The following is a 25450-nucleotide window of genomic DNA, read 5'->3' on the forward strand; positions in this document are numbered from 1 at the left end:
TACATAGAAAGGCTTGTCTTATATATACAATACGGTGCTCTCCATTAATATTGGCACCCCTTGGTAAATCTGAGCAAAGAAGGCTGTGAAAAATTGTCTTTTGTGCTTAACCTTTCGATCTTTTATTTTAAAAAATTCACAAAAATACTCTGCTCTCATAGATATCAAACAATTGCAAACACAACACAGGTTTATTGAAAAAAAAAAATCTTTGTTAAATATAGGTGTGCAACAATTATTGGCACGCCTATGAATACATATTAAGAAAAATATATTTGAAGTATATTCCCATTGATATTTTACATTTTATTAGTGCACCTGGGTGACTCGGAACAGGAAATTGTTCAACCATGACTTCCTGTTTCCCAGGGGTATAAATATGAAGTAACACACAGGCCAAATTCCCTTATTCATTCATAACAATGGGTAAGACCATGTAAATGTACATTCGCATGTTTAAACATTAAGCTACGCCTCCTAGATGATCGCGCATTTGTGTACAATTTATTTTAGCATTTGAAACCTGAACGTTTAAATAAAATCTCCTGATTATTTCGTGAACCCACAGGGAATGCCACTAATGGTGTCAGAAACACTGAAACTCTCTAGACCTCGACCGGGTCGATCTCCGGATCTCCAGCCTCAGAGTGGAGCGTGATGCTCACCTCGTTAGCGTCTGGTTAAAAGCTAATGGATACTCCAAGCAATTAGCAGAATCTTTATTCCAAAGGGGTGTTAGGAGATTTTCAATAAGCCACATATTTATAAATTCATAAGCTTTAAAGGGGACAGAAGTACGATGTTACATGTTCCTTATGTACACATTATACAGTTTATTTAATGATAAATTCAAGTTTAATGATCAGTATCATTAGAAGGGCTAGAAATCCTAAATGTGGATTATTAACCTGTATGCTAGCTGGCAAATTTTCATAACATGGTTAGTGTTTAAGCAAGGTGCACCTAAGACTGGTACGCTTTTAGAAAATTATTATTAGCTTATCTGGATAGTTAAGCTTCTAGACTTAACCCTTTCCCCCTAAAAATGGTATGTAACAGCAGCTAAGAAATACAGTTACTAATATAAAAAATCTTTAATCACACTCCCACTACTATTGTGTAGCTTATAACCAACCTTTTAGTTCGTGCTTTCCCAACAGCGAAAATTAAAACCCGATTAAATTCAACACTGTGTCGCACTCGCGAATTTGTCATAATCCATACTATCAGTGTTTATAAAGAGTCTGAATGTTGTGGTTCGAGATGGTCTTTTTTTTTTTTTCTTACTGCTCCCTGAACTCAAAGGAAATCTATAACCATCACCATCTCTTGTTCAAATTTATATGAATTTCTCACGAACTCACTGCTGATACAGTCTGCATTAAAAAAATATTGCTGAATAACCAAAATATCAATGAAAAAAAACAATTATTAACAAATGAGATAAAACAATAAAAGAAAAAATGATTTAAAAAAAACAACTAACAAAGTAAAAATAAATAAACATACAATAAGTAAAAAAAAGCAAAAAAAAAAAAAAAACCTTCCAAAAAAGCTAAAAATAAACACAATAACAAAAAGTGAAGAAATGTAATAACTGAGAGAATTTAAAAAAAACAATAATAAAAAATAAAACCAAAACAAAAACACAGTAAGAAAAGACATATAAAAACAAACAAACAACAACAACAACAACAACAACAACAAAAAAAAACGCAATACTAAAACAGTGAAAAAACAAAACTAACTAAATAACAATACCTAAAAATTATGAGTAAAAAAGTTAAAGAAAAGAAAAAAAAAGAGAAATACTTGGTTAAACAATAAGAAATTCTAGAAATGAATGCATTTATCTAGAAGGGGGAAAAAATAAAGCCTTTTCAGATGGTGTGAGTCTGTTAGTGGTCTAATCATCGACGTTTAAAAACCTCTCACTATAAATATGACCCACACACCACTGGGATGAAATACAGTAGCTGTGGTTTATTATTCTGTGGTTCTCATGGAAACGACTCCTGACTAGGTGTAAATTCTGTACAGGTTGTTGTAAAAAGTGTAGTTTATGATCAGTTGGTGCAACGGCCTTATACAGCATTTTGTTTAGGACGCTATGATCAACCAACCCAGGAAATGTTCCTGTATATGTGGATGTGCTGTGCATGTAGCCTCTCCGAAAGATTTGGGTTATTTCATGTATTGTATGAGCACAAAGCCTGTCAGCTGATAACTGCTCCCATATTGCATATACATCTACTTATCTGGGGGGGAAAATTGTGCTTTACAAGTGAATGTAGAATTTTGAGAACATGGACTAGAGTTATAGGCAATTTCTGCTTTATAGTAAACAGTAAACTTACAGTATAATAAAGAGGGGTAGTAAAAGTACCCGGAATTAAAGTGTAACTCACTTTTAATCTGGTAAAAGTTCAAGTACATCTTCACATTTCACTCAAGTTAAAGTAGACAATGGGATGCCTTCACTGACAACAAGTCTAGTCCTTCATGTTACTAATGCGTATGTCAGAAATACCCTTAAATATACTTCAAAAGCTATTGAAGAAAAAGTATTTCAGACATCCGACCTTGCTGTGACCTTGACTCCGTTTGGATAAATTCCACAATCTGATCAGTTCATCTCCTGGTTACAATGATCATTCCATATAAATCCTACAAACATTCAGGAAAACACAATACCACCACCACTGAGCAGCGGAGGCATAAAAAGTACCCCCAGAGTGTTGCTACAGGAGTCCCCCAGGGCTCAGTACTCGGTCCACTCTTGTTCTCCCTGTACACTAAATCTTATGATCTGTTCTGGACAGTGAAATTGTTCGTTGTTTATTGAAATCGTTTTCATTAAATGTTAGATTGTGAGCAGGAACAATTCAATATCGCCCAAACATCATGGTAATTCTGATCATGCAAATATAACGTAATGATAAATACATAAGTGTACCGTACATAGCAGCAGATTCGATTATAGCGAGTGATATTAGCGCTCATTCCCACTGACGCAGGATAGAAATAGATTTTCACGCTTGGTTTGGACTTCAACCCTAACCCTATGTCCATTAGCAGGATATATTATGTATTAAACGTTTTGCAGACCCAAAGGTACAACATTTCTAAAGCCGGCACTTCTTTTCCTCTCTTCTTCTCCTAGACACCATTGCTGTTATGAGAAAAGATGACGTTTTTTTGAATAAGAAATGAGGAAAAAGCAGTACTTTACAAACAGGTAAAAGAAGAACTCTGCAGATAAGTTGGATCGTCTCGCATCTGTCTTTTGATCTCAAACTCAAATGTCTTCAGTGTACAGCACAAACAAAAGAATTGGCCTTGCTGTTCCAAGACTTTCTGAAAGGACTGTATATTATGAGCGAGTCTAACCTGGTTAGTGAATGCCCTCGGGAGTGTGGATTAGCATCTGAATACAGTAGCAGCTGAGTGATGATTAGCCTGGCAGTGAGAACAATTTCTCCGAGTCCTTTCTGGCTTTTCAAATGTCTGGAAGAGCTTTAACATTATCTCTTAGACGTTCTCACATCTTGGTTTTTCACCTTTCCTCCTCTCGGTCTCTTTCTATCAGCCATGAAAGATATGTTATTTCCTGCTCTAAAGAGCTATCACATGACGAGGAGGAAAAAACCCCAGTTCTGTTAAATGACAGCAACTGATGCAGATGCAGAGTTCGGAGTTTACGAATGCGATTGCTTTTGTTGCCACTGATTCAATCAGTGCTTCCCGAACTTCAGGGATTAGCATTAATCTTTTTTTTAAGGTTTCGACCTGGACCGTGTTTGCCATCAAGATGAGTCATAGGGTCTCGTTAAAATAATTACAAGGGAACTGACGGTAAATGAGGAAACACAACGGTGCTCTAAGGTACTTGCTCCTTCCCGGCTCTTTGCAAAGTAAACACCAAGCATTTGGCAGATGCTTTTATCCAGTTGAGCGGGCTAAGGGCCTTGCTCAGGCTTGGTGGTACTGGGATTCAAACTCACAACCTTACAATCAGTAATCTGAGTAATCTGAGGGGGGAAAAAAAGCACATTTGTGACTTGTAGCATTACAAAATTATTCTCAATTCATGCATCTTTAGTGAGTGCTTAATATTGGGCATAGCGGATCCCAGGAACATTAAATGCAAAGCTGGTGTACACACGGTTGTGATGCAAACGCATTGCAGGGCACTGTGCGTGCATTTTGATTCTCATTCACAATTTATATTCACCAATCCACCTACTGGCTGTGTTGAGCATGTGGAAGGAAAACGGAGAATCCGGAGGAAACCCAACCAGACATAGGGAGAACATGCACAGAAATTTGAGCTCTGGATTGAACCAGGAACCAGGCAGCAAAGCTACCTACTAGGTCACTGTGTGATGACAGATTTCATTAATCTTTTGTAACTGCTTTATCCTGGTCATGGTGGTGGTGGACCCAGAGTCTATCCTGGCAACAGTGGGAGTGAATACACTCTGGATGGGATGGCAGTCCATTGCAGGGCTCCATGCACATACTCAATCAAACAGTAGCAAGTACATTTTCTCCCTGAGGTGACATGAGGAAGAAACCTGCAGAGGAACATCTGGTCGAGACCCAGGTAGTGCGATTATAAATCATTGCTCTTCTCAAACTGTATGCTACAACTGTAAGTCAAGCAGTGCTAAGGGTTTTAAAAGGAACTTGAGTGTGAGCATCATTAGCGTTTTAAATTGACGTCTCTCATCACAAACTGGAGATCTAAACTGATCAAAGATTGAGACTTGAGTGTGAATTGTTTACAGAAATTGCTGCCTTTAGGCTATCCATTGAGGAACATCCACAGCCTTCTTTGCAGGTGTGTGTTCCTCTCTTCTTTTTTTTTTTTTTACGCGTTTAGTAGGCGACAGCACTGCACCTTTTAATCATCAAACATCCACACGTGCTAAATGAACTCCTACACAAATACAAATCTCCACCTGATTGAGTTTAATTGTTTATGAGCTAAACGAACACTGGAGAGTTTATCGCGGTGCTTTGCCTGCAATTCTCATAACCCACTCATCATCAATTATCAGGTTCTGAACGAGTTGAGCTGGATGTATCAGAGCGGATGTATCAGAGCGGAAATATGAGGAAATACTGAAGACGGGATCTGATTTGTAAAACAGAGCTGTATTCCATCATTATTCATGCCAGGGATGAGAGCGTGCAGTGTGAAGTCACTGTGCTTTCTGAATGTATGTCTCACATCTAGGTCAAGAGCTGGCAGATTGTAAAGTGAGTAAGGCAGTGCGGAAATTCCCCTGTTGCCTAGATTGACTGTAATAAACTCCACACCACTCAAGTGCTCTCAACCAAAGCATACTGTCAAGTTTGTTGTACTCACACAAAGTAGTCAGCCCTTGCATTCAGACACTAGTCTATCTGTGGCTGAAAGGAAACCACTGGGTCTGGAATTGGTACCCGGTGACCCATTAAACACAGTATGTTTTCTCAGTAGTAATCGCTAATTCAATGAAAAGCATGAATGGAACGTTGCAATTTTAGTCAATTAAGGGTATTTGGTTTGTTTTGGTTTCACACATAATTGAACAAGAAAACAAAGAAACTGTTGGCGTAAGACTGAAAACATGCTCATTACACTCTTTGGTCAGATGGAAAAGGGTAAACAAACCGTTACCGTGTGTGTGTGTGTGTATAGAAATCACAAAATGCACCAACCAGCACTAAATAACTGACTAGATGAGTATGTAAACTAGCTCATTTTCTCTTTTTGCTTGTCAGCCCAAATGTCACGAACACATTTTCAAAGTTTGCACCTCAGGGTTCAGTTTAGCAACTTACAAGTTCTACAAAAACAAGCTGCAACCCCAAAACATAACATTTTCTTGCCGCAATTAAATATCACTAGAGTTCGCTTGGAAGTGGACCAAGATGCTCTCAGGCCTGAGTGTGATCGCCGTGTCCTCACGTACCTGAAGAACCACACCGAGGGGGAGAACACACCAGGGTTCCGTTCAAACGGACTGAATGGTGTATGTGTGCAATGTAATGGTAGATTCATATTTCCATCTCTGTGAAGAGTAGTAGCACCATTTGCGCCACTTGTGTCCACCGGCATAATTTCTGACTGACTGAAACACTATAAGATCGCTGTCCCCACTATGACCACACACAAACACAGACACACACATAAATCAATAGCAAATTTAAAAGGCCCAATATCATCTTCCACATCAAACACCTGCAATCAATGTTTAGCCCTTTCCCGGACTACCTTCAAAGCCTTCAAAAGAATCAGAGGTTTCTAGCATTAAAGCACAGCCACTCAGACATGAGTTAGTCGGTGACCCTCTTTCTGTTTTTCACTTATATTGTGGTTTACAATCATATAGTCTGACCACAAAGTACATCCTGCCAAATTAGCTGAAAACAAAAGGAACCTTGTCTTTTAAATTCTTCCTAAGCCATCATTATTGATTACCCTGTCATAAAACCTGCATCTTCAAGCTGCATTAAATAATTATCTGGAGGTCGAATGAGCAAGTACCTACCTCCAGCCAGAATCTGTTGCTCAAGCTCAGCCATTTGCTTCCTATATGCTCTCAAAGCAGCTTCTTTAAACGTTGGTCGTGTCCTTTTCTTGGGCGCTGGTTCTTCCACTGGTGCTGGAGCTTCTGTGACATTTTTGTTTTCGTCTTCCTGAGTCACAATTTCTTTGTCCTCCTCTGCTTCTTGTGCCTGTGCCATGTCTTGCAACTCCGCCTCGACTTCTGCTTCTTCGTCCTCTTGTTCATCAGCCTCATCTGCTGCCTCCTCTGTTTCTTCTATGTATTCGATCATGGCCTCATACTCCTCCCTGTTCTCGGTCATCTGGTTTTCATCATAGTCCTCACTGTATTCTTCATCATATTGCTCATCTAAGCTGCAGTCGTATTCCAAAACTGGGTTCCCTTCTTGCAAAATGTCATATTCTTGTGAGACTTCATACTCATCTTCTTGGTCCTCCTCTTCTTCCTCGTTGGCATTTGTTCTGTTCTCAAGGGTGGCTAGCACCTGTTCCATCACTTCGACATAATGTGTCTCACTGTCCACAGGTTGCTCCGTGGTTTGTTCATCTTCATCACCTTTGTAGTAGAAGGGCTCGTTGTAGACATCAGAGTCAATAGTGGTGCTAGAATCGTTGGCTGTTGACTGAGACATAGTCCTGAACCGGCCTATAAAGGGGATAGTACTCGGCTCTTCGGCAGGAGCAGTGGAGCTTTGAGATCCCTTATTCCAGACAACTTCCAGAGCCGATTTGGCCCTCTGTAAGGTGGAGCCAAAGCCTCCAAAGCTGAAAGTCTTTTCAGACAAGTCTATGCTCAGCCTGCTGCTCCAGGATTTGGGGACCTCTTCAACCTTTTCAGGCCTGATTTCACTCTGGCTACGGTACATACTGGAAGACTTTTGGTTTTGCTGGAGTTGGTTTCCCTTACTCTCGTGTCGTTGCAGAGTCTGCGGGGCAGACTCTGGCTTGGTTTGTGTTTTCGGCTTGGTCTTAGGCTTCTTTTCTGGTTTTCGTTCTGGCACAGGTGTTTGCACTTTCATTGGTTCTATTACAGCTTCTATCTCAGGTTCTAGCTCAGGTTCGGGTTCTGGTTCTGGCTCAGGTTCTAACTCAGGCTCCATGTCCGGTTCTTGGGTTGTCTCAGGTGTACTGTCAAATGTTAAAAAGGTTTCACCTTCAAACTGCAAATCGACCTCGAGGCATTTTGTAATTTTTTCAGGGAAACCAGGGTTAGCAGCAGGGTCAAATGGGCTACTGATTTCTGAGACTATATTTTGTTCGGTTGAAGCATCCAAGCCTGAGTCAGCTCCTTGTTCAAGGTGATGCCAGTCTTTCCAAGGTGAAAGGTCACCCTGCAGAGAAAGTTGGGAGCCACTATAGTGACTTCTGTCCCCTGATATACACACCAGACCATTACTGACACCACTGTCAATGGTCTCAGTGGTCTCCACTTCATTGTGCTCCACATATGGCGGGTTTTCCTGACTGAGCGTTTGACTGGGTGGGCTCGCGTACCAGGAAGAAGCCATGTCTTCTTGTTTACGCTGCCAGAGCTCCTGATCTGACGAAGAGAGCAGGGAGCATCCGTTAACTCTGCTGAAGTACTGGCTCTCAGAAAAATCTTCAGAGTAAGATGGGCACAGTTTGGAGCAGTCAGATTCTGAGCGACTGAGCTTGGGAGTGGAGTAATCACTCTGGGAGAGCCATCCTGGAGTCATGTCAGAATAGTAAGATTTGTTTTGCTTCTCATCATAAACAGTATCATCAGCATAATGCACCGAGTATGTGGTGTCATCTGTAGACCGCCTGTGATCGTGAGACTTTTTTTTGTCAGATTTAGTTTTTTGAGGTGGTTTGGGCACGATTGCATATTTGTTTTTGTTTAATTCATCTAGTTCCTTATCACTGTCCAGTGAGTCCCAGTCATCACTCTCTGCCTTGTCTTTGGCACTTGACACTTTCATGTCCATGCTTTCATAGGTCTGAGAAGAGGTCATCCCCCGATCTTTCCTCTCTTTTGACTCTTGTGCAAGACTATCCGTTGAGATTGATATTCCACTGCCTTTGAGCTTGTAGCACTTTTTCAAAACTAAATCCCTGTCTTGAGGATTGGAAAAAATAACTATAATAGGACGAGGTTTAGCACTTGAACATTCTCTTTGTTGCCCCAATCGATGGGCAAGTTCAATTTTAAGTGTCTTGTGTGCTTCAACAAAACCCATTTTCTCTTTTAAAATGTGATAAATTAGATCCTCGGTTCTTTCGAATTTTTCTTCAGGCACATTTAGGAATCTCAAAGTTGCTTTGTTCGTCTGTTGGCTTAGCTGTCTGATGTAGTCATGGATGTCTCTTGTCTCTCGTCTGGATTGCACAAATCCTGAGCGAAGCTGCTCAATTTCACTCTGCACCACCTCCACACTGCTGGAGATCTCATCGATAGAGCTTTTCAAAGCATTGACGTGCCCTCGAAGCTCTGAGAGCTCCGATTCTATTTGACTGATTCCTTGAAGCTCTTTGAAGATCATTTCCATGACATCTTGCGTCTGACTGATGCAGCCTGTGGAGCTGGATCCCGGTTCCAGGGTAGTCGTCTTCTGCTGCCTCCCAGCCCGATCCAGAGACTTGCTCCTAATGCCAAGTGTCTTCCTCCAGGTGCTAGCCTCTGAGGAATCTGAAGAAACACATTCTTGGCTCTTCTTCCATTTCCGAAGCTTTTTCAGAGCACCTAGTCGGAGAGTGTGGAGACTGCTTCGCTCTCCACGTTCCCCTTCTGAGCTGCCATCAGAAGGTGCCAAACTAATCATACTCTTCCTATTCCTTCTTACTGGCATTGTGTAAGCTTTTTGTTCATCGAATCTATGGACAAGTTTGGCCTCGTTTAAAGAGTCAGTGTAACTACTGTCGATGGATAACACTTCATGAAATTCATTATTGTTCAGTAGGAGAGCATTCTTTTGCAGTCCATTAGCAATTGCTACACGGTAACTGAACGTGGGAGAAAGGGAAGAGCAGTCGTTCCTGCCGTCGTCTTCCTCAGTAGATAGATTGCGTGCAGAAGAACATTTAGATATCTTTTTAACTGTGCTTTTCAACGTGGTGGAAAAAGTCTGATTCCGAGCATGCAGTTCAGGAGATATCTTAGGATCTTTTTTGTTTTCGCTACTCTCTTTCTTTTTTGTGGTATTTGCCAGTTTCTTTGTAAACATTCCTTTGCAAATCTTAAAAATGTAAGACGATAGCTTTTTTACATGGGCAGAAACCATGGAGGGCAATAGGGTTAACGTGTTTGCATTCCAAATTCAGCAATGCAGATCTGGTGTTAAATCCAGTGGGGACCAACAACAGACCAAAACCCCTTTTTTTTTTTTTTTTTAAAGTCAACCCTGAGGGATAAAAGAAGAGAACAGAGAAATATGCCCTTAGAAGCTGCAGTGCCAAGCCAAAATGTTGTATATCCTTAGAGCGGGAAGAATCCAGCTGTCTTCTTCACAGATAGCCTTGTGTGTCTGTAAAGAGAAAAAGATAAGTAATTATGCCACATTGAACAAAATGATCACAATATATTGCTTCTCTAAAGCCCAATACTGCTACACGATGCTGCGCTAACTCTCAGAATTCATTTCTTTATTTATTTATTTTCATTGAGCGCTTTATCTTGGTCAGGGTCATGGTGGATCCAGAGTCTATCCAGGGCACACTTGGAATGAATCAGGAATACACCCTGGATGCTATGCCATGTCCGTCGTACAGCACCATACACACGCATTGCCTAGTTCACCCCTGGGGACCATGTAAGTCGCCAGTCCTCCCATCGGCATGTTTTTGGGAAGTAGGAGAAAACTGAAGAACTTACAGGATACCCACATGGACACGGGGAGAACACATCCATACCAGCAGTTACTGAAGTACTTCAAACTATTACAAGAAAGTGAAAGATTTCAAATAGCATGCCTCAAGTAAAAGGTTTATGTTCTAAGCTTGACTCAAGTACAAGTTTAAAGGTCTAAACACGACTGGAAAGCTTGATTTCAGATCATCCAGTCAGTCTGGAGAAAATCGGAACTCAAAACCACGTCAGATGTATTTTTCATGAAAGCAGCTACTTCATGTCAGGCACAAATTCCCACTTTTACAGTGTGACATCCAAACCACTGTAAAAAAAAAAAAAAAAAAAAAAAAGATTTACAATGCTGCTAATTTTGTGACCAGACTGATTAATTTGTTTATCTGTTTCTCGCTTGGTTAGGAATTCAGTCCTTCAGTGCAGACACTCTGATTTATTGCCATTGACTGCTGTGCAACAGTTCCAATAAAAGCAAAGCTCATTAGACCTTCTTCCTTTTCTCGTTCTCCCCCTCCGTTTTTTTCCCTCCCGCTCTTCTTGAGTAAACTAGCCAAAGGCAGAGAATTGTCAGGATTTATCCTCGTATCATAAGTGCACGGGTTTGTGCAAGCCATTTGTCACGTGGATAGCCTAAAAACCACTCAAGTCTTTGAGAGTCTTCGATGTCTTCCACGCCACACGTATACGCAGGCGTGCTGATGTAGCTCCAGCTGTCAAAATCATATTCAGAACAAACTCGACGTTCTAAACACTTGCCGAAAAACAAGAGGTTCCAGAGACTAGCGAGAGATAAAGACAGAGAAAGACGAGCCCCACCCACCTACTACTACCCTTTACGACTTCTTGCTCATCTTCTATTCTGTCGTCACCCTGAGTAAACCCCCGTCCTCCCTCCCTCCTGCCCTCCCTCCCTCCCTCCACTTCCTTCCCATTTCGCCTCCAATCAAGCATCTAATTACTACCTTTTACTTCCTCATAGAGTTCCATGAATTAACCAAAACAATCATGGCTGCCCAGGGTGTCGACCAAGCCTGAGCACTCAGCCAAACGTGTGCTAAACCTCTGTGTGTATGTAATATATATCAGCCATGCCGGAGATATACGCTACGTTCCCTCGGGTCAGGAGGATTTCTTCACTGGAAGATTGCAGCATTCAAATTTGACCCCTTGGCAACACACGGACGGTCTCCTGTGTGTGTGTGTGTGTGTGTGTGTGTGTGTTTGATGCATGAAGCCACGTTGATGTGTCTCATGCAACAGTGAGAAATTGCATGCAACAATGACATGCGTGCAAATCCTTTCCGAACGATTCGGTTTTAGCACGAATACATCTTCACGTCATTCCAGTGCAGCCACACGTCCAGCGTGAGAAATTCCAGATGATGTCGAAGCAACAAGAAGACAGGAGCTGCTCGAATCAAAAGGAAGAAAGGAAGAATAAAAGGAAGGGACGAAGAAAGGAAAGCATACCTTGAGGCGGTCCTTGGAAAAGTGTGATAAAAATCCAGCCACGTTATTTTTTTTTTTGAAGCTAGCACGCAGGAGGCGCTGCAGGTTATCGCGCTAAACCACGGAGATGACGGTTAGCGGAGCATCCTCAGTATGAACGGATGAGAGAGACAGAGAGACAGAGAGAGAGAGAGAGAGAGCGAGAGAGAGAGATCTGCAGCAGCAGCCTCTTCGAACGAATGAAGAACGCTGTACTCTCTCTCCTCAGCTCCTCGTCCTCCTCTTCTCTCGCTCTCCGTTTTCCATCTCTTCCCTCATTCAACCTTGAGCTGATGCCCGTGAATGTAGAAGCATGGTTTTACTCTCCTCCTCTCTCCTCCTCTCTTCTCCTCTCTCCTCCTCTCTCTGTCTACCGTTCTCTCCCGTCACTCGCTCGCTCTCCTGTCCCAGACGAGAGAGGCAGACAGCGTGTCTGGGACAGAGGAAGCCCCCCTGCCTTCCTCTCTGTGTGTGTGTGTGTGTGTGTGTGTGTGTGTGTGTGTGTGTTTGAGAGAGCGAGAGAAAGAAATAGAGTGAGATCTGGGATGAGCTGAAAGCCCCGAGGAATGAGGCAGCTTCACGCTTCGCTCTCATTCAGAGAGAAACACACGTGATGCTGAGAGAGAGAGAGAGAGAGAGAGAGAGAGGAGTGAGGAGAGTGAGGAGGGGATGGAGTGATGTAGGGAAGGAGAGGGAGGAGAGCAAATGAGAGTGTGTGTGTGTGTGTGTGTGTGTGTGTGTGTGTGAGCGAGAGAGAGAGAGAGAGAGAGAGAGAGAAATGTTGATAATGAAGAGAGATGCGTATGATGCCTATTTCTATCTATCGATTTGTCTGTCTATCTCGGTCTTCTCATTTCTCTTCTCTCTCTCTCTCTCTCTCTCTCTCTCTCTCTCTCTTTATCTGTCTCTCTTTTCATCCCTCTCTTTCTTGCAATCATTCATTCTCTCCCTATATCTCTCTTTGTCTCCTTGTCTTTCTTTATATCTCTCCTCCCTCTCTCTTTCGTTCTCTATGTCTCTCCTCTTTGTCTTTACAGTATTATGGAACTGAATAATTATTTCTCTTTTGATTTATTTGCATTATGTTTATTCTTTCATTTATTTATTTATTTATTTATTTATTTCGAATTCTCATGAAAACGATACGCTTTTTATGATGAGATTCATATTTGCATTTTGTTTTCATAAAAAATATAGGTCTCTGAATGAATACAAGAGACCTTAAACGTCAAACTCTCTCTCTCTCTCTCTCTCTCTCTCTCTCTCTCTCTCTCTCTCTCGCATAAAACCGAAACTGTCCTCAGAAGACTAGAACCCACAACACCACACTCTCGCCCGTCTCACTGCATAAGCTGCGGTAATTAGATCTCTCTACAGAACACCACAATGTGCACCGTACACCATTATTCCACTCTGTAGATATAGAACTACAGCCGTATATCCCCACAGCAGACTCCTGACTGATCCTAACTAGCAAATCAACCTTCAACTAGTTAGCATTAGCCTCTGCGCGGTATTATACTTTCCCGCAACTCGTACCATCGTTGGCAAATGACGTCCAAAATCAATCCTTAGACTCTCCAGACTCTTCAGGAAAATCAGACGTTTGATAATGATCTCTGGAATCCCGTCTAAAACATTCCAGAGAACGTGTGTAACCCAGGACACGTTTACACGTGAAGCATTTAAAGATTTCCAAACTCAAAAAGCAAAAGTGCAACTTGTGAAAGGAAAGCCCTCTGTGGAAGGGTTCCTCGTAGAACTTTAGGGTGCTATACATATATAACTAATAGGAATTTACTCACTATCACATTTTTTGTCTTACTCCGTTATTTAAACATAATTGCATTATTGCTATGGTAACATTAGCTCATTAGCTCACGAGCTAGCTTTAGTGATGTGCTAATTTACATTATTCATTTAGCAATTTCAGTTCAAATCCAACACTGAAAAAAGAGTTAAAATGATTACACTCGTTTACAAATGTGTAATTGTTTACAGTGGCCCCTTATTCTAGCCCAAAATCTAGCTAAAGCGCGTTAAAGTTGTTACGTGAGGTATTAAACACTCTTTGCGGTGCTGTTATGAAGTATATGAATAATAAGGAAACTAATCAACACTGTGGTGCTGTGATGATGGGGAGCTACGGTTACCACCATGAAGTCCCCAAATGTTGTACACTTTGGAAAACTTTACCCCTGACTGTTACAAAAGCGCTGACACTGGAGAATCCTTCCATGAATGGTAAATTAATGTCTCCTTACAAAAAACGTCACCATAGCAACAAATGTTTTTTTTTTTTTTAATTCCATTTATGTGCTGCGTCCGTCATACAAGTCCCTATAGATGAGCTGTTACTATAGAAACGATAATGTGTTCACATGAACCTGTCAGGAAGTGAATCAACACCTGACTAATCAGAGGCTGGTAAGGACACAAACCTGCTGATTAACCTCTTCCCGTCATCATTCCTTGGAATATGAGTATTCCCACTGTTATATGTGTGTATGTATAATATTATAATGATAATGAGTCTTTATTGATCACGTGTACATTACAGCAGAGTGAAATTCTTTTCTTCGCATATCCCAGCATGTTAGGAAGTTGGGGTCAGAGCGCAGGGTCAGCCATGATACAGCGCCCCCTGGAGCAGAGAGGGTTAAGGGCCTTGTTCAAGGGCCCAACAGTGGCAGCTTGGCAGTGGCAGTGACCTTCCGATCAGTAACCCAGAGCCTTAATCACTATGCTATATTTTTTAAAACATCATGTACACTAGAGGCACCGGGATGGACACCTCCTGTACACGTCTTTGTCAGTTATTAGGTCTATAAACGCGTAGCAGTGTCACATGACAGTAAATCAGTAAATGCACAGACGCAGTGTGAGGTGTACAGTATGTTCTTGCATTCAGAAACCTCCAATGGTTTAATTTAGCCACAGCTGTGCACTCGCCACACTCGGGGAACCAAAGACATGTCATAAAATCCCCAAACAGCCACTAATTGTCCTTCCTTTCAGCTAAATTGCATTTGCGCTCCCTTTCAATGAGTGTAGGAGGGGAGGATGGGAAAATGACGAACAAAAAAGGGATCACTGAGATCGCTGTGAGATCACTGCATGGCTCGTGTATGCCCCCTATAGGCGAAGTCAAACCCTGCCATTTTATTTCATAGAAAACAGGAGAGTCCTGGAACATAGACACTCGTTTATCATTTACGAAAAATAGTGAATACGATTAGATTAGTAAGCAGAATACGATTAGTAAGCACTGAAAACACATCATATTGCAATACAATGCAACATTGCTGGTAAAAACAAACAAACAAACAAACAAACAAACACAACCCCTTTTTATCAACACTATCTGAACCTAAAGTACACGTCTGTGTCTGATTATAACTTTATAGTGTACTTTATAAAGTAATAAACACAGACTAGCATACTTTATAGAGTAATAAAAGCAGAATAATACACTTTATGACATAATATACAGACTAGTGTACTCTATAAAGAGATAAACATGGTCTAGTAAACTCTATAAAAGAGTAAACTGGCACAAGCTAGAAACGATGGACCAGTAGGTGGAGTGCATGTTATAATATTTTTAAAGTGCATGTACAAGCTAACTACAGTTTATTTTATTTTTTGAAGTGATGGAATAAAACTTGTCGCTGATAGTTACAGCCCTGACATTGATTGGTGCAGGACAGTGTGTCTGCAGCTGTTCATTCCTGTATCAGATGTGTTTTATTCAATTTCAGAGGTAAAAAAAATAAAATAAATATTAAGTACAAATGAAAACAGACATCACAGTTCAACTCTCTGGTCTCGGGAAATGGCCGACCGAGTGAGTGTAGGTGTGGGGTTTCTGGATATAACTCAGCTCACATATGGACATCTGCTCCATTACCAAGGAGTCAAACGGAGTCTGCTCTCTGACTCATGATGGGGGATTGTAGCTCTGTCTGCCTGTGTCTGATTGGGTAAAACACAACTACACCACCAGCTTGGTCTCTCGTTGTGTGTTTTTATGAAAGATACTCTCACATTGTTCTGTCTAAATTGGTGTAAAAAAATGTCATGCGTCCCACTCACACCGTTCCCACTTTTATCTCTTTCCATCTGTGAAAGGAATATTGCCACAACAAACTCTCTCTCTCTCTCTCTCTCTCTCTCTCTCTCCCGCTCTCTCCCGCTCTCTCCCGCTCCCCCCCCTCTCTCTCTCCCTCTCTCTCTCTCTCTCTCCCGCTCTCTCCCGCTCTCTCTCCCTCTCTCTCTCTCTCTCTCTCTCTCTCTCTCTCAGACATTCAGGCATGAAGCCCAGATCCCACTGAGTCTCAGAGTCCTGCAGGTTCACATTGCTGTGTGTTTGCACTGAATCACTGACTTGAATACTGAACACAGTACAGAGAGGAGTATTCACTATAGAATATTCTATACGTGTAGCAGAAGGTCATGTGATTTCAACATATTGCATACGTTTCTTCAATTGCACTCAGGTCCAAAGGTCAAGCAATAAATATTACATAACGGAGTTATTAACGCTAATACAGAAGATCCCATCATTCTTCCTTACCAGTCCAGAGCAGTATCTTCTTTCGGAACGTTCCAGATGTTAGATTTATCGTAGCATTTCTCTAACTGTACAGGTTTCTCAGTTGATGATTGGTTCATCTATAGTGCTGTACCGCATTCTGGACATTTCTTTATTTTTACAGCCTTGTAGAAATGATTTGAAATCTCTAGCATAATCTTAGAATCATGATATCTGTAGCGAAATGGATCATTTTAGATCACTTGAACTAGATCTACACTTGCTCTTCTTTTAACGCTTGAATGGCTTTGAATAGCATGTGTTCGGTGCGTGCGCAGCTAGTGACAACGTCGACAAATATTCCTTTACTAACGATGGAAGAATTATAACTAATCTTGCACTTAACAAAATATTTCAGTTTGTGGTGTACCTTACATGACCAATTTGTGGTGTACCTTACATGAGCTTTTAGAGTTTGCTTTTTAAAGTTCAGTGATCCTTAAAGTATAATTATGTCCTTTATTTAAAGATACAGTACATGCTAATGGTGCACAAGATGTACCACTGATGGCACACTTCATCCACCAAGAAAAGTTCATGTTTGTACCTTTCTTTCTAAGAGTGAAGGCTGGAGATCTTGTCCTTAGTTTTTCAAATGAAGTTTTATTAGACAAGAATTGATAATAAATACTTGGTGACACTATTTGAAAGATCGGGCCTTAACAAATTCATAAGCATTGCATGTGTGTTTTATGAAGTGATACTGATAAACACAAATAACCCAAAGAACCCTATTTTTATAATGAACAGATGGCGTGAGCAGCGAAAACATCCAAGCACAGCCACTAGTTTTATCAAACATTTACGGATTATTTAGCCTTAGCTGATTTACAAAAGATTTAAATACACTGCAAATCTGCAGCAATCTGAACGGTGAAACAACACTCACAAGCTGATACACCTTACTCTGTCTGACAAACGAAGACCAGCTTTTCACCATGCACTACATAATATACCTCAATTAATCTCAATTCATTACTCTCTCGTTCTCCAGGTGCTTTCACAACGATTTGCTGAATCCGAACCAGAGTGAAATCGATCCTGGAAATCGTTTCGTACGGCACGTACAATAATCAAACAAACCAAAAAGCAATAACCTGCTCATGAAACTTGTTTATTCATTGGTCAGAAATACAGTGAAGGCCAAAGGCAAACAGACCTTCATCAAGTGCACAGAGAAATCACTTCACCCTAGCATGAAGGAAACCGTTTAAAACAGTTTGTGTGTCATGTCCAGCACCACTTTCAATTTCGTATCATTTGCTTCGTTGGCCCTGAGCTCCAGAACTCCTCACATTTCCTCTGTCCTCTGGCTCGGTTTAGCAGCAAAAATACGTTCACTCAGAAGCGACAGAGACTACCTTTCTCAGAGGCTCTCTGACCAAGTGTGATTGCTGTGTTCTCACCTGGCTAAAGAACCACATTACGGTGGAGAACACACCAGGGTTCTGTTCAAACACACTAAACACTGCAGGTGTGAAATCACGCTAACATTTATGCTTGCTTTGAGTATTTAAGTCACAGTAAAGTCAAAAGTGCAATACGTTTGGAAGTCACACATCTCTCGACATATTTACGTCCCTGGCAGCTGCATTGATTTCTGATTGAGGCTTTAAATCTGCACACTAACAGCATGGACCGCGGAAATCTTCACTCAATAGTGCAGGATTTGAGAGGATCAGCTGCCAAAAGGTGCCGGACGTGGACTAAAATCAATACAGCCTAAATAGTTTTCCCCTGAATTATCTCTAACTGTGAGCACCTCAGATCCACTGCATTCCCCTGTCCACAAGCTGAGCAGATAGAAAAGTAGTGACCAATCAGAAAGCAGATTTTTGTTTGCTCTTTGTTTGTGCTTATGTCTGCTTATCATACAGACGTGGCGTTAAAAAAAGCACGTTTTTTTCATGCAGGATCAGAAAGCCTATCACGCAGAATATCCGCAGGGGTAGTCAGACCAGTTTCTTAGAATTATATACATTTGTTACACTTCCCAGAATATCCACCAGGTGGTGCATTGACTCAAATGCTCCTGTATTTGGCCCTCAGTGCCAAACCAGAACTCCGCCTCATATGTGGCTGGTGGGCATGGTCTAGTGGTAGAGAATATGATTACAATTCCAGAGATCGTGGGTTTGAATTTGGCAGATGCCCTTATCCAGAGAGACTTACAATTATCTCATTTATACAACTGAGCAGAGAGGGTTAAGGGCCTTGCTCAAGGGCCCAACAGTGGCAGCTCGGCAGTGCTGGGATTTGAATTCACAACCTTCCAATCAGAAGTCCAACATCTTAACCTTTTGAAATAATACAGAGTGCTGCCCTTGTCACACGTGAAAAACTCTGCTAGACAACTGGAGATGCTTCCTTTATATTAGATACGTCCCTGCCACGAGCTGTTTAGTGGTCTGGGACATAACCGGTGTAACGGTTTAACTGGATTCTGTGTTAACTTTAGAGTTACACCTCAGAGTGTTTTATTGCTCTAATACCACAGCAATTTCAGAATTCTAAAAATGTTTACTTTATTAAGTAATGACACATCCTAATTTGTATCCATTTATATTTAATGTTGATGAATGGCTACAACCTTAGTCAGATGGGATGTACTGGAGTGATTCAGACGGGATGTACTGGAATGATTCAGACGGGATGTACTGGATTTATTCAGACGGGATGTACTGGAGTGATTCAGACGGGATGTACTGGAGTGATTCAGACGGGATGTACTGGATTTATTCAGACGGGATGTACTGGAGTGATTCAGACGGGATGTACTGGAGTGATTCAGACGGGATGTACTGGATTTTTCAGACGGGATGTACTGGAGTGATTCAGATGGGATGTACTGGAGTGATTCAGACGGGATGTACTGGATTTATTCAGACGGGATGTACTGGAGTGATTCAGACCGGATGTACTGTACTATACAGAACTGATTCCATTTGAATAGGGCTGAAGTTCTTACTCAGTAACTCGTTTCCTTTCGATTCCAAGATGTTGTGAATCTTACATTTTTGAATGAATTTACAAAAAAAAGGCTTCCCTCAGAGTCAGAACTAGACTTGTAGGTTCAGAGGGCATTTTCCTCTTCTGAACATTAAATATTAAAAACATGGCTCAGGGTGAAAACAACACGAGCTGAGACCTGAGCTGTGATTTATATGAAACCAGGGCAGCTTGTACATCACCTTTATTATTATTCAGTTACTCAGTCTGCAGCAAATAATTCAATAACGACAGCAAATTATTCAGGAAATACAGTGAGACTAGGAACGGTGGCTGGTTACGAGAGAGAGGAACAGGCTTAAACATCTGAGTTTCAGATGGACGTTACGGTTTATTGAAAAAAACTTTATTTAAAACTACATTTATCTGTGTGATTCAGGGGTGTTAGCTAACTTCTCGTTAAATGAAATGACAAAAAAAGAAACTAGAAACTGTCCAGGACTTTTTTTTCTCCTCTGACTCGATAACACGTATATGCTGTAATATTCCTTCAGCCTAGCCTTACGAGCATGATGACTGTGTTTGCTTGCAACATGAACCAGGACACACTGAACCATTCGTGCCTGTAAGAGAAATTCCCCACGGTTTACATTATTTTTTATTAAACTCCGTTCTTTTGCTGTCGAGAAGACGGAGGTGTGTTAAAGCGATAAATAAATACACACAAACGTCCCCGAGACGGTCGATTAAACCGGCTGCTTCACGCTGTGACTAACAAACGGACGAACGTCAAACAACTTCGTCACTGTGGAGATGAAGTAGCGTTTGAAAAATCGCCCGTTCATTCTGCCGTGACAGCAAATCAAAGTTACTTATGCTTTAAATGAGCGGCGTAATTGAGAAAATCTGCTGTAGCGTCTGCCTCGAGGCTCCTTTAATGTTTACGCTCGGTTTTCTCTGTCAGGAGCGGCACGCTTACTTCAGACAACGCGATAAAACACTGCAGTGAGCCAATTACAAAGTTAAAGACATCCTGATAAATTATTAAATAAATAAATAAATAAAATAACGAAAGCCTGTGGAGATAATTCAGCACGTTGCCAGATATTCGTACTGAATCCCCGGTAGCATTTGCTCACTTGTAAAGAACGCAGGAGGGAAATCTTTCAATGAGACAAGCGTGACTAGCACACACAGACTACTGTGTGCTGTGATCGCGATTGGTCAGAAGGTGTTGATTCATTCCTTCCTTCGTACTTATTGTTATCGTTCCCATAGTAACGGCTCATTCACAGGGACCTGTACGGAGAACAATCTCCATAAACAGGGTTATGTGTGTAATGTGCATAATGGTTGATCTGCGAGGAGAAACGTGTTCATGTAACGTATAAGGAAGGAGTCTCCAGTGTCAGTGCTTTGTAACAGTCAGAGGTAAAGCTGTAAACTGGAAGTTTTCCCACATCTTCTGGACAGAGGAGTTTTACGCTTCTTTGCAGTTCAAGCCGCGATTTTTACGATTATTTTTTTGTCTTATTAACTTCAAGAGAGGGTCGGTGAGGGAACAGGCTTTTGTAGCTGCTATAACATAAGCAAGAACAGGAACTTGCTTCACGGATAATGATGCGCAACATTAAATGTAACTATAAACGGATAAAAGATGAGTCTGTTGTTCTTGAATAAACGAACCAGTGTAATCCACGGCAGGTCGCTGTAGTGTACAAGTAATAAAACACTTGGGGACGTGCTGTTTTAGGAAAATAATCAGCGGCAGACTGATTCCATTGACTCCGCTTCATCCCACCAGCCTGTCACTGATTATTTTACTACAACAGCACGACCCAGGTTGTTTTATTTCCTCCTGCATCACAGTAAAGTAGGAGTATATCCACTGTATTTATACTACAAGCCCAAATCAGTGTGCTCTGCTGAATCAGTGGTGATGCTAACACCTATATACTCTATACTGTTTATTATTTAAATTAAATACACAGCATCGCAGTTTAAGGACGTGGCGTAAAGAGATTTCAGTTTCATATGAGGTTTAATTTTTTTTTTTTTATTTACAGTATTTTTTTTTCTTACTAAACGTTAAGTGAAATAACAAGGCGGAAAGACACGACTAACTCAGCGTTCAGAGAACAAAACACCAGTCATGTCATGTGCTTTATACTCACATACACGCTCAACTGCAGCTTTAAACAGTCTAATCTTGCTCTGTGTGTGTGTGTGTGTGTGTGTGTGTGTGTGTGTGTGTGGTGTCAATACATTGAGTACACCATGCTGTGAAGGAAATAGCGTGTTAGTGGAAAGGAAATTGATTGTGACTTGGGATGTAAGATATACACACACACACACACACACAAACACCAAGTAATACAGTTATAGACCAAGGTAAGTTATAATGTTAAGTGAATTCGGAAAGAGTTTGATTGCCTCTAGTGGTTACAGTAAACCTCTGTGTGTGTGTGTGTGTGTGTGTGTGTGTGTGTGTGTATGTGTACATAATAATTTCCTTTCAGTCGATGCATGTTTCTATCCCTTCATTAAATGTTTGTTGCTGCTGTATAGCAGAATGTACGCTTCACTTTTTACGCATACGCTAGGACGCAAATTTTGCACTATTTATTTGTTCCACAAGGTGGCAGCAGTGACCCAGGGCCATTGATTCTCAAGGTAGTTGAAGAAAAAACGGAATAAACGGAAGAAACGGAAACGAGCGCAGGTTAGAAAGGACCCACGTTTGTATTACTCTAGCCTTAAAGAGTATAAGGATTTGTACACGGATGCTAATCGTAGTGAGAGCATTGTTCTTCGTGGTGTTGTGATTCCCCTTCGTTGTCGTCCTTCACACCAAAAGACCTGCTTTACCGCTCCGTACTGACTCTCGTAGGTCAGGAGGGCGTAGTGCAAGTTGTCGCAATGCGCGTGCGTCAAATGGAGTATACTTTGAAAGGCTATACGTACGACTGTGCGCACACTAGCGTACACGTGAAAAAAACAAAGTATACCAGAGGCTTTTGAGTAAACATCTCAGGAATAAAACATTGCTCTAGGAAAATAATCAGCGATGGGGTGGTGTGATGAAGCACACGGAATCACTGTCACCACCCGAGTGTGGATTCTTCACGTAGACGTAGTAAAGACTAGATTAGATCACTTAGCTAGCTTGTTTAGTTTATTATTTAGGTTATTTCTCTCCCTGATGCTACGCTGGCAAATTAGGACGGATAAAACGTTCTGGTTCTGATTTCTGCTCTCGTCCTCTCTTCGCTCTGACACAACAAGCCAGACATTCATTCGTTTCTAGAGAGCGAAAGAGGGTAGTGACAATGTTAACTCTGTTGGTGAGCAGAGATTTTTTAGATCCACAGGAAACATGGCGACGCGGTAAGAAAAAAGAAGACGGGCTCGCCGTAGCTTGTACATATCGCAGCATTAGTTCGGTAAATATTGACGTTCAGCTCACTGATTGTCGTTATGTGATTTTATGCAAGACCTCAAGGTTGGGTTCCATATGAGAGCATTATCCCACCTCCACACCCGCACACACATTACAGCATATGGAGGTGTAAATATTCAACATGTTCAATATTTATGAGTGTAAATTGATGCAGTCGTGAAGTGGATCAGGGGCAAGACGTGTGTGTGTGTAAGTGAGAGTGGGTAATTTTAAATGTTTTTATTTAAAGTGTGTTTTTTATGCACTTCTGTATTTTAGGGTGTATGATTACCTCCCTATGGTAGCTACTTACCTACTGTAAGCATATATATATATATTATATATTTTTGAACACTCTGGTTTTGGAAGTACCAGAATATATTACAGATCTTCTCCAGCTACAGCGATATCAATCACCTAGACTTTTAAGATCCACACGGGGTTTTCAGTCTTTTAAGTGTTCCAGAGTCACGACTGAAACCGAAAGGAGATGCCGAGATCCTTTTTTGAGTGCCGCTTCCCGTCTCTGGAACAGTCTCCCGGTCCACGTTAGATCGTGTGATGAAACGGAATCTTTTAAACCGCTGTTGAAGACTCTTCCCTTTACTCTACTGTGTATACCTGTCCTGAAATGTATTGTATTTGGTGTTCGAGTGTTATATCGTATATGGTTAAAGATGTGCGTATGGTTACTTTGAGTGTAAGGCACTTTGGTCAGCTGGTGTTGTTTTAAATGTGCTGTATAAATAAATTGTGATTGATTGATTACGAAGTAGGAGAATTTTTAATCTCACTAAAAGAAAGGGGAAAAAAAACTCTTTAAAAGCTATAAGGATTTATAACCTGAAGAACAAGAGACTAATGCTAGTTTCTCAAAGTAATGGAACGAGGTAAAAAAAAATAAAAAGACATATTTTGAAACCCTTTTAAGGTGCATAAATAATAAAGAATTAGAAAATTTTATGATGATTTTAAATCGGAAGCACGGTGGTGTAGTGGTTAGCACATTTGCCTCACACCTCCAGGGTTGGGGGTTTCCATTCAGGCCTCTGCCCTGTGGGTGCAGACTTTCCATGTTCTCCCTGTGCTTTGGGGGTTTCCTCCAGGTACTCCACTTTCCTGCCCCAGTCCAAAGACATGCATTGTAGGCTGATTGGCATTTCCAAAATGTCAATGGATTAGCACCCTGTCCAGGGTGACCCCTGCCTTGTGCCCTGAGTCCCCTGGGATAGGCTCCCTGTCCAGGGTGACCCCTGCCTTGTGCCCCAAGTCACCTGGGATAGACTCCCTGTCCAGAGAGTCCCCTGCCATGGGCCCGAGTCCCCTGGGATAGGCTCCCTGACCAGGGTGACCCCTGCCTTGTGCCCCGAGTCCCCTGGGATTGGCACCCTGTCCAGGGTGACCCTTGCCTTGTGCCCCGAGTCCCGTGGGATAGGCTCCCTGTCCAGGGTGACCCCTGCCTGGTGCCCCGAGTCCCCTGGGATTGGTACCCTGTCCAGGGTGACCCCTGCCTTGTGCCCCGAGTCCCGTGGGATAGGCTCCCTGTCCAGGGTGACCCCTGCCTTGTGCCCCGAGTCCCCTGGGATTGGCACCCTGTCCAGGGTGACCCCTGCCTTGTGCCCCGAGTCCCGTGGGATAGGCTCCCTGTCCAGGGTGACCCCTGCCTTGTGCCCCGAGTCCCCTGGGATTGGTACCCTGTCCAGGGTGACCCTTGCCTTGTGCCCCGAGTCCCGTGGGATAGGCTCCCTGTCCAGGGTGACCCCTGCCTTGTGCCCCGAGTCCCCTGGGATTGGAACCCTGTCCAGGGTGACCCCTGCCTTGTGCCCCGAGTCCCCTGGGATTGGCACCCTGTCCAGTGGGTACGTTTTGTTTTGCACAGGCACTTCACCTTCGAACAGGTGAGACATGTTTTAAACTTGAGCGGAGACTAAACATATACTTCTCTGTCCAATCATATTTATAGATTCCTCCACAAGCTGTGGTGCCAGTTCACTAATCAGACCAGAGAGCGTAAAGGAAGTGAAGAATATGTAAAAACGCTCTCTTTTCTGTCCTATTATCTGCCTCAGCCAAATTAATTAAATGCACATGATTGGCCACAACTGAGGATCTGCTACAAGAGCCATGATAGTTCATGTTTAGGATACTGGAATCACTAAACTATGACCGATTTTATTCATTCATTGACTGGTGCTGCTACTGGTTCATTAAAATACTTTGCTGTGCCTGCATCTGGATCTCGGTCCTTGGACGTAAATGCCAAGTGGGCTAGAGTTAGATTAATTTGGTGTAAAACCCTTTGCGCAGCCTGGAATGCAAAGACGAGTTCTGAATTTGATTCTTGCAGCAGGAAGCTGGTAGAGTTCCTCAGTGCCTCAGTACAGGGGTTACGTGAGAGAACCAGGAGGATATACTCCAGCATTCAGCATCTTTCTGAATGTTCTGTAGAGGAGATATGAGACATGAAGAGAGATCAACAAGAAGAGAGTCACTGTTAATGAAAGTGAAGCGGATTCTGTAAGCAGAAAAGGTCATATTCTTCTAATATTATGAAGAACAAAGCTCCAGGATCTGACAGTCGATGGAACCGGAAGACCA

At 41.9% G+C, this 25450-nt stretch overlaps 1 protein-coding gene across 4 annotated transcripts in view; it reads right to left on the bottom strand.

Annotated features, from left to right (window-relative positions):
* The window catches only part of LOC128607100 (protein unc-13 homolog C), a 179760-nt gene extending 167768 nt beyond the window's left edge, over positions 1–11992 (bottom strand). For 3 of the 4 annotated variants that reach the window (XM_053623744.1, XM_053623745.1, XM_053623741.1), the window contains exons 1-2: positions 11853–11992; positions 6543–10044 (exon numbers count right to left, since the gene is read on the bottom strand). In XM_053623744.1, coding sequence (XP_053479719.1) covers positions 6543–9801 — 3259 coding nt within the window. In that variant the 5' untranslated portion in view covers positions 9802–10044; positions 11853–11992. Of the gene's footprint in view, positions 1–6542; positions 11830–11852 lie in introns of those variants that run through there. The other variant, XM_053623743.1, reaches the window with a different exon arrangement.
* Between the last annotated feature and the right edge of the window lie 13458 nt (positions 11993–25450).

The sequence above is a fragment of the Ictalurus furcatus genome, chromosome 4, assembly GCF_023375685.1.
Source record: "Ictalurus furcatus strain D&B chromosome 4, Billie_1.0, whole genome shotgun sequence".
In the NCBI taxonomy this organism is placed as follows: Eukaryota; Metazoa; Chordata; class Actinopteri; order Siluriformes; family Ictaluridae; genus Ictalurus; species Ictalurus furcatus.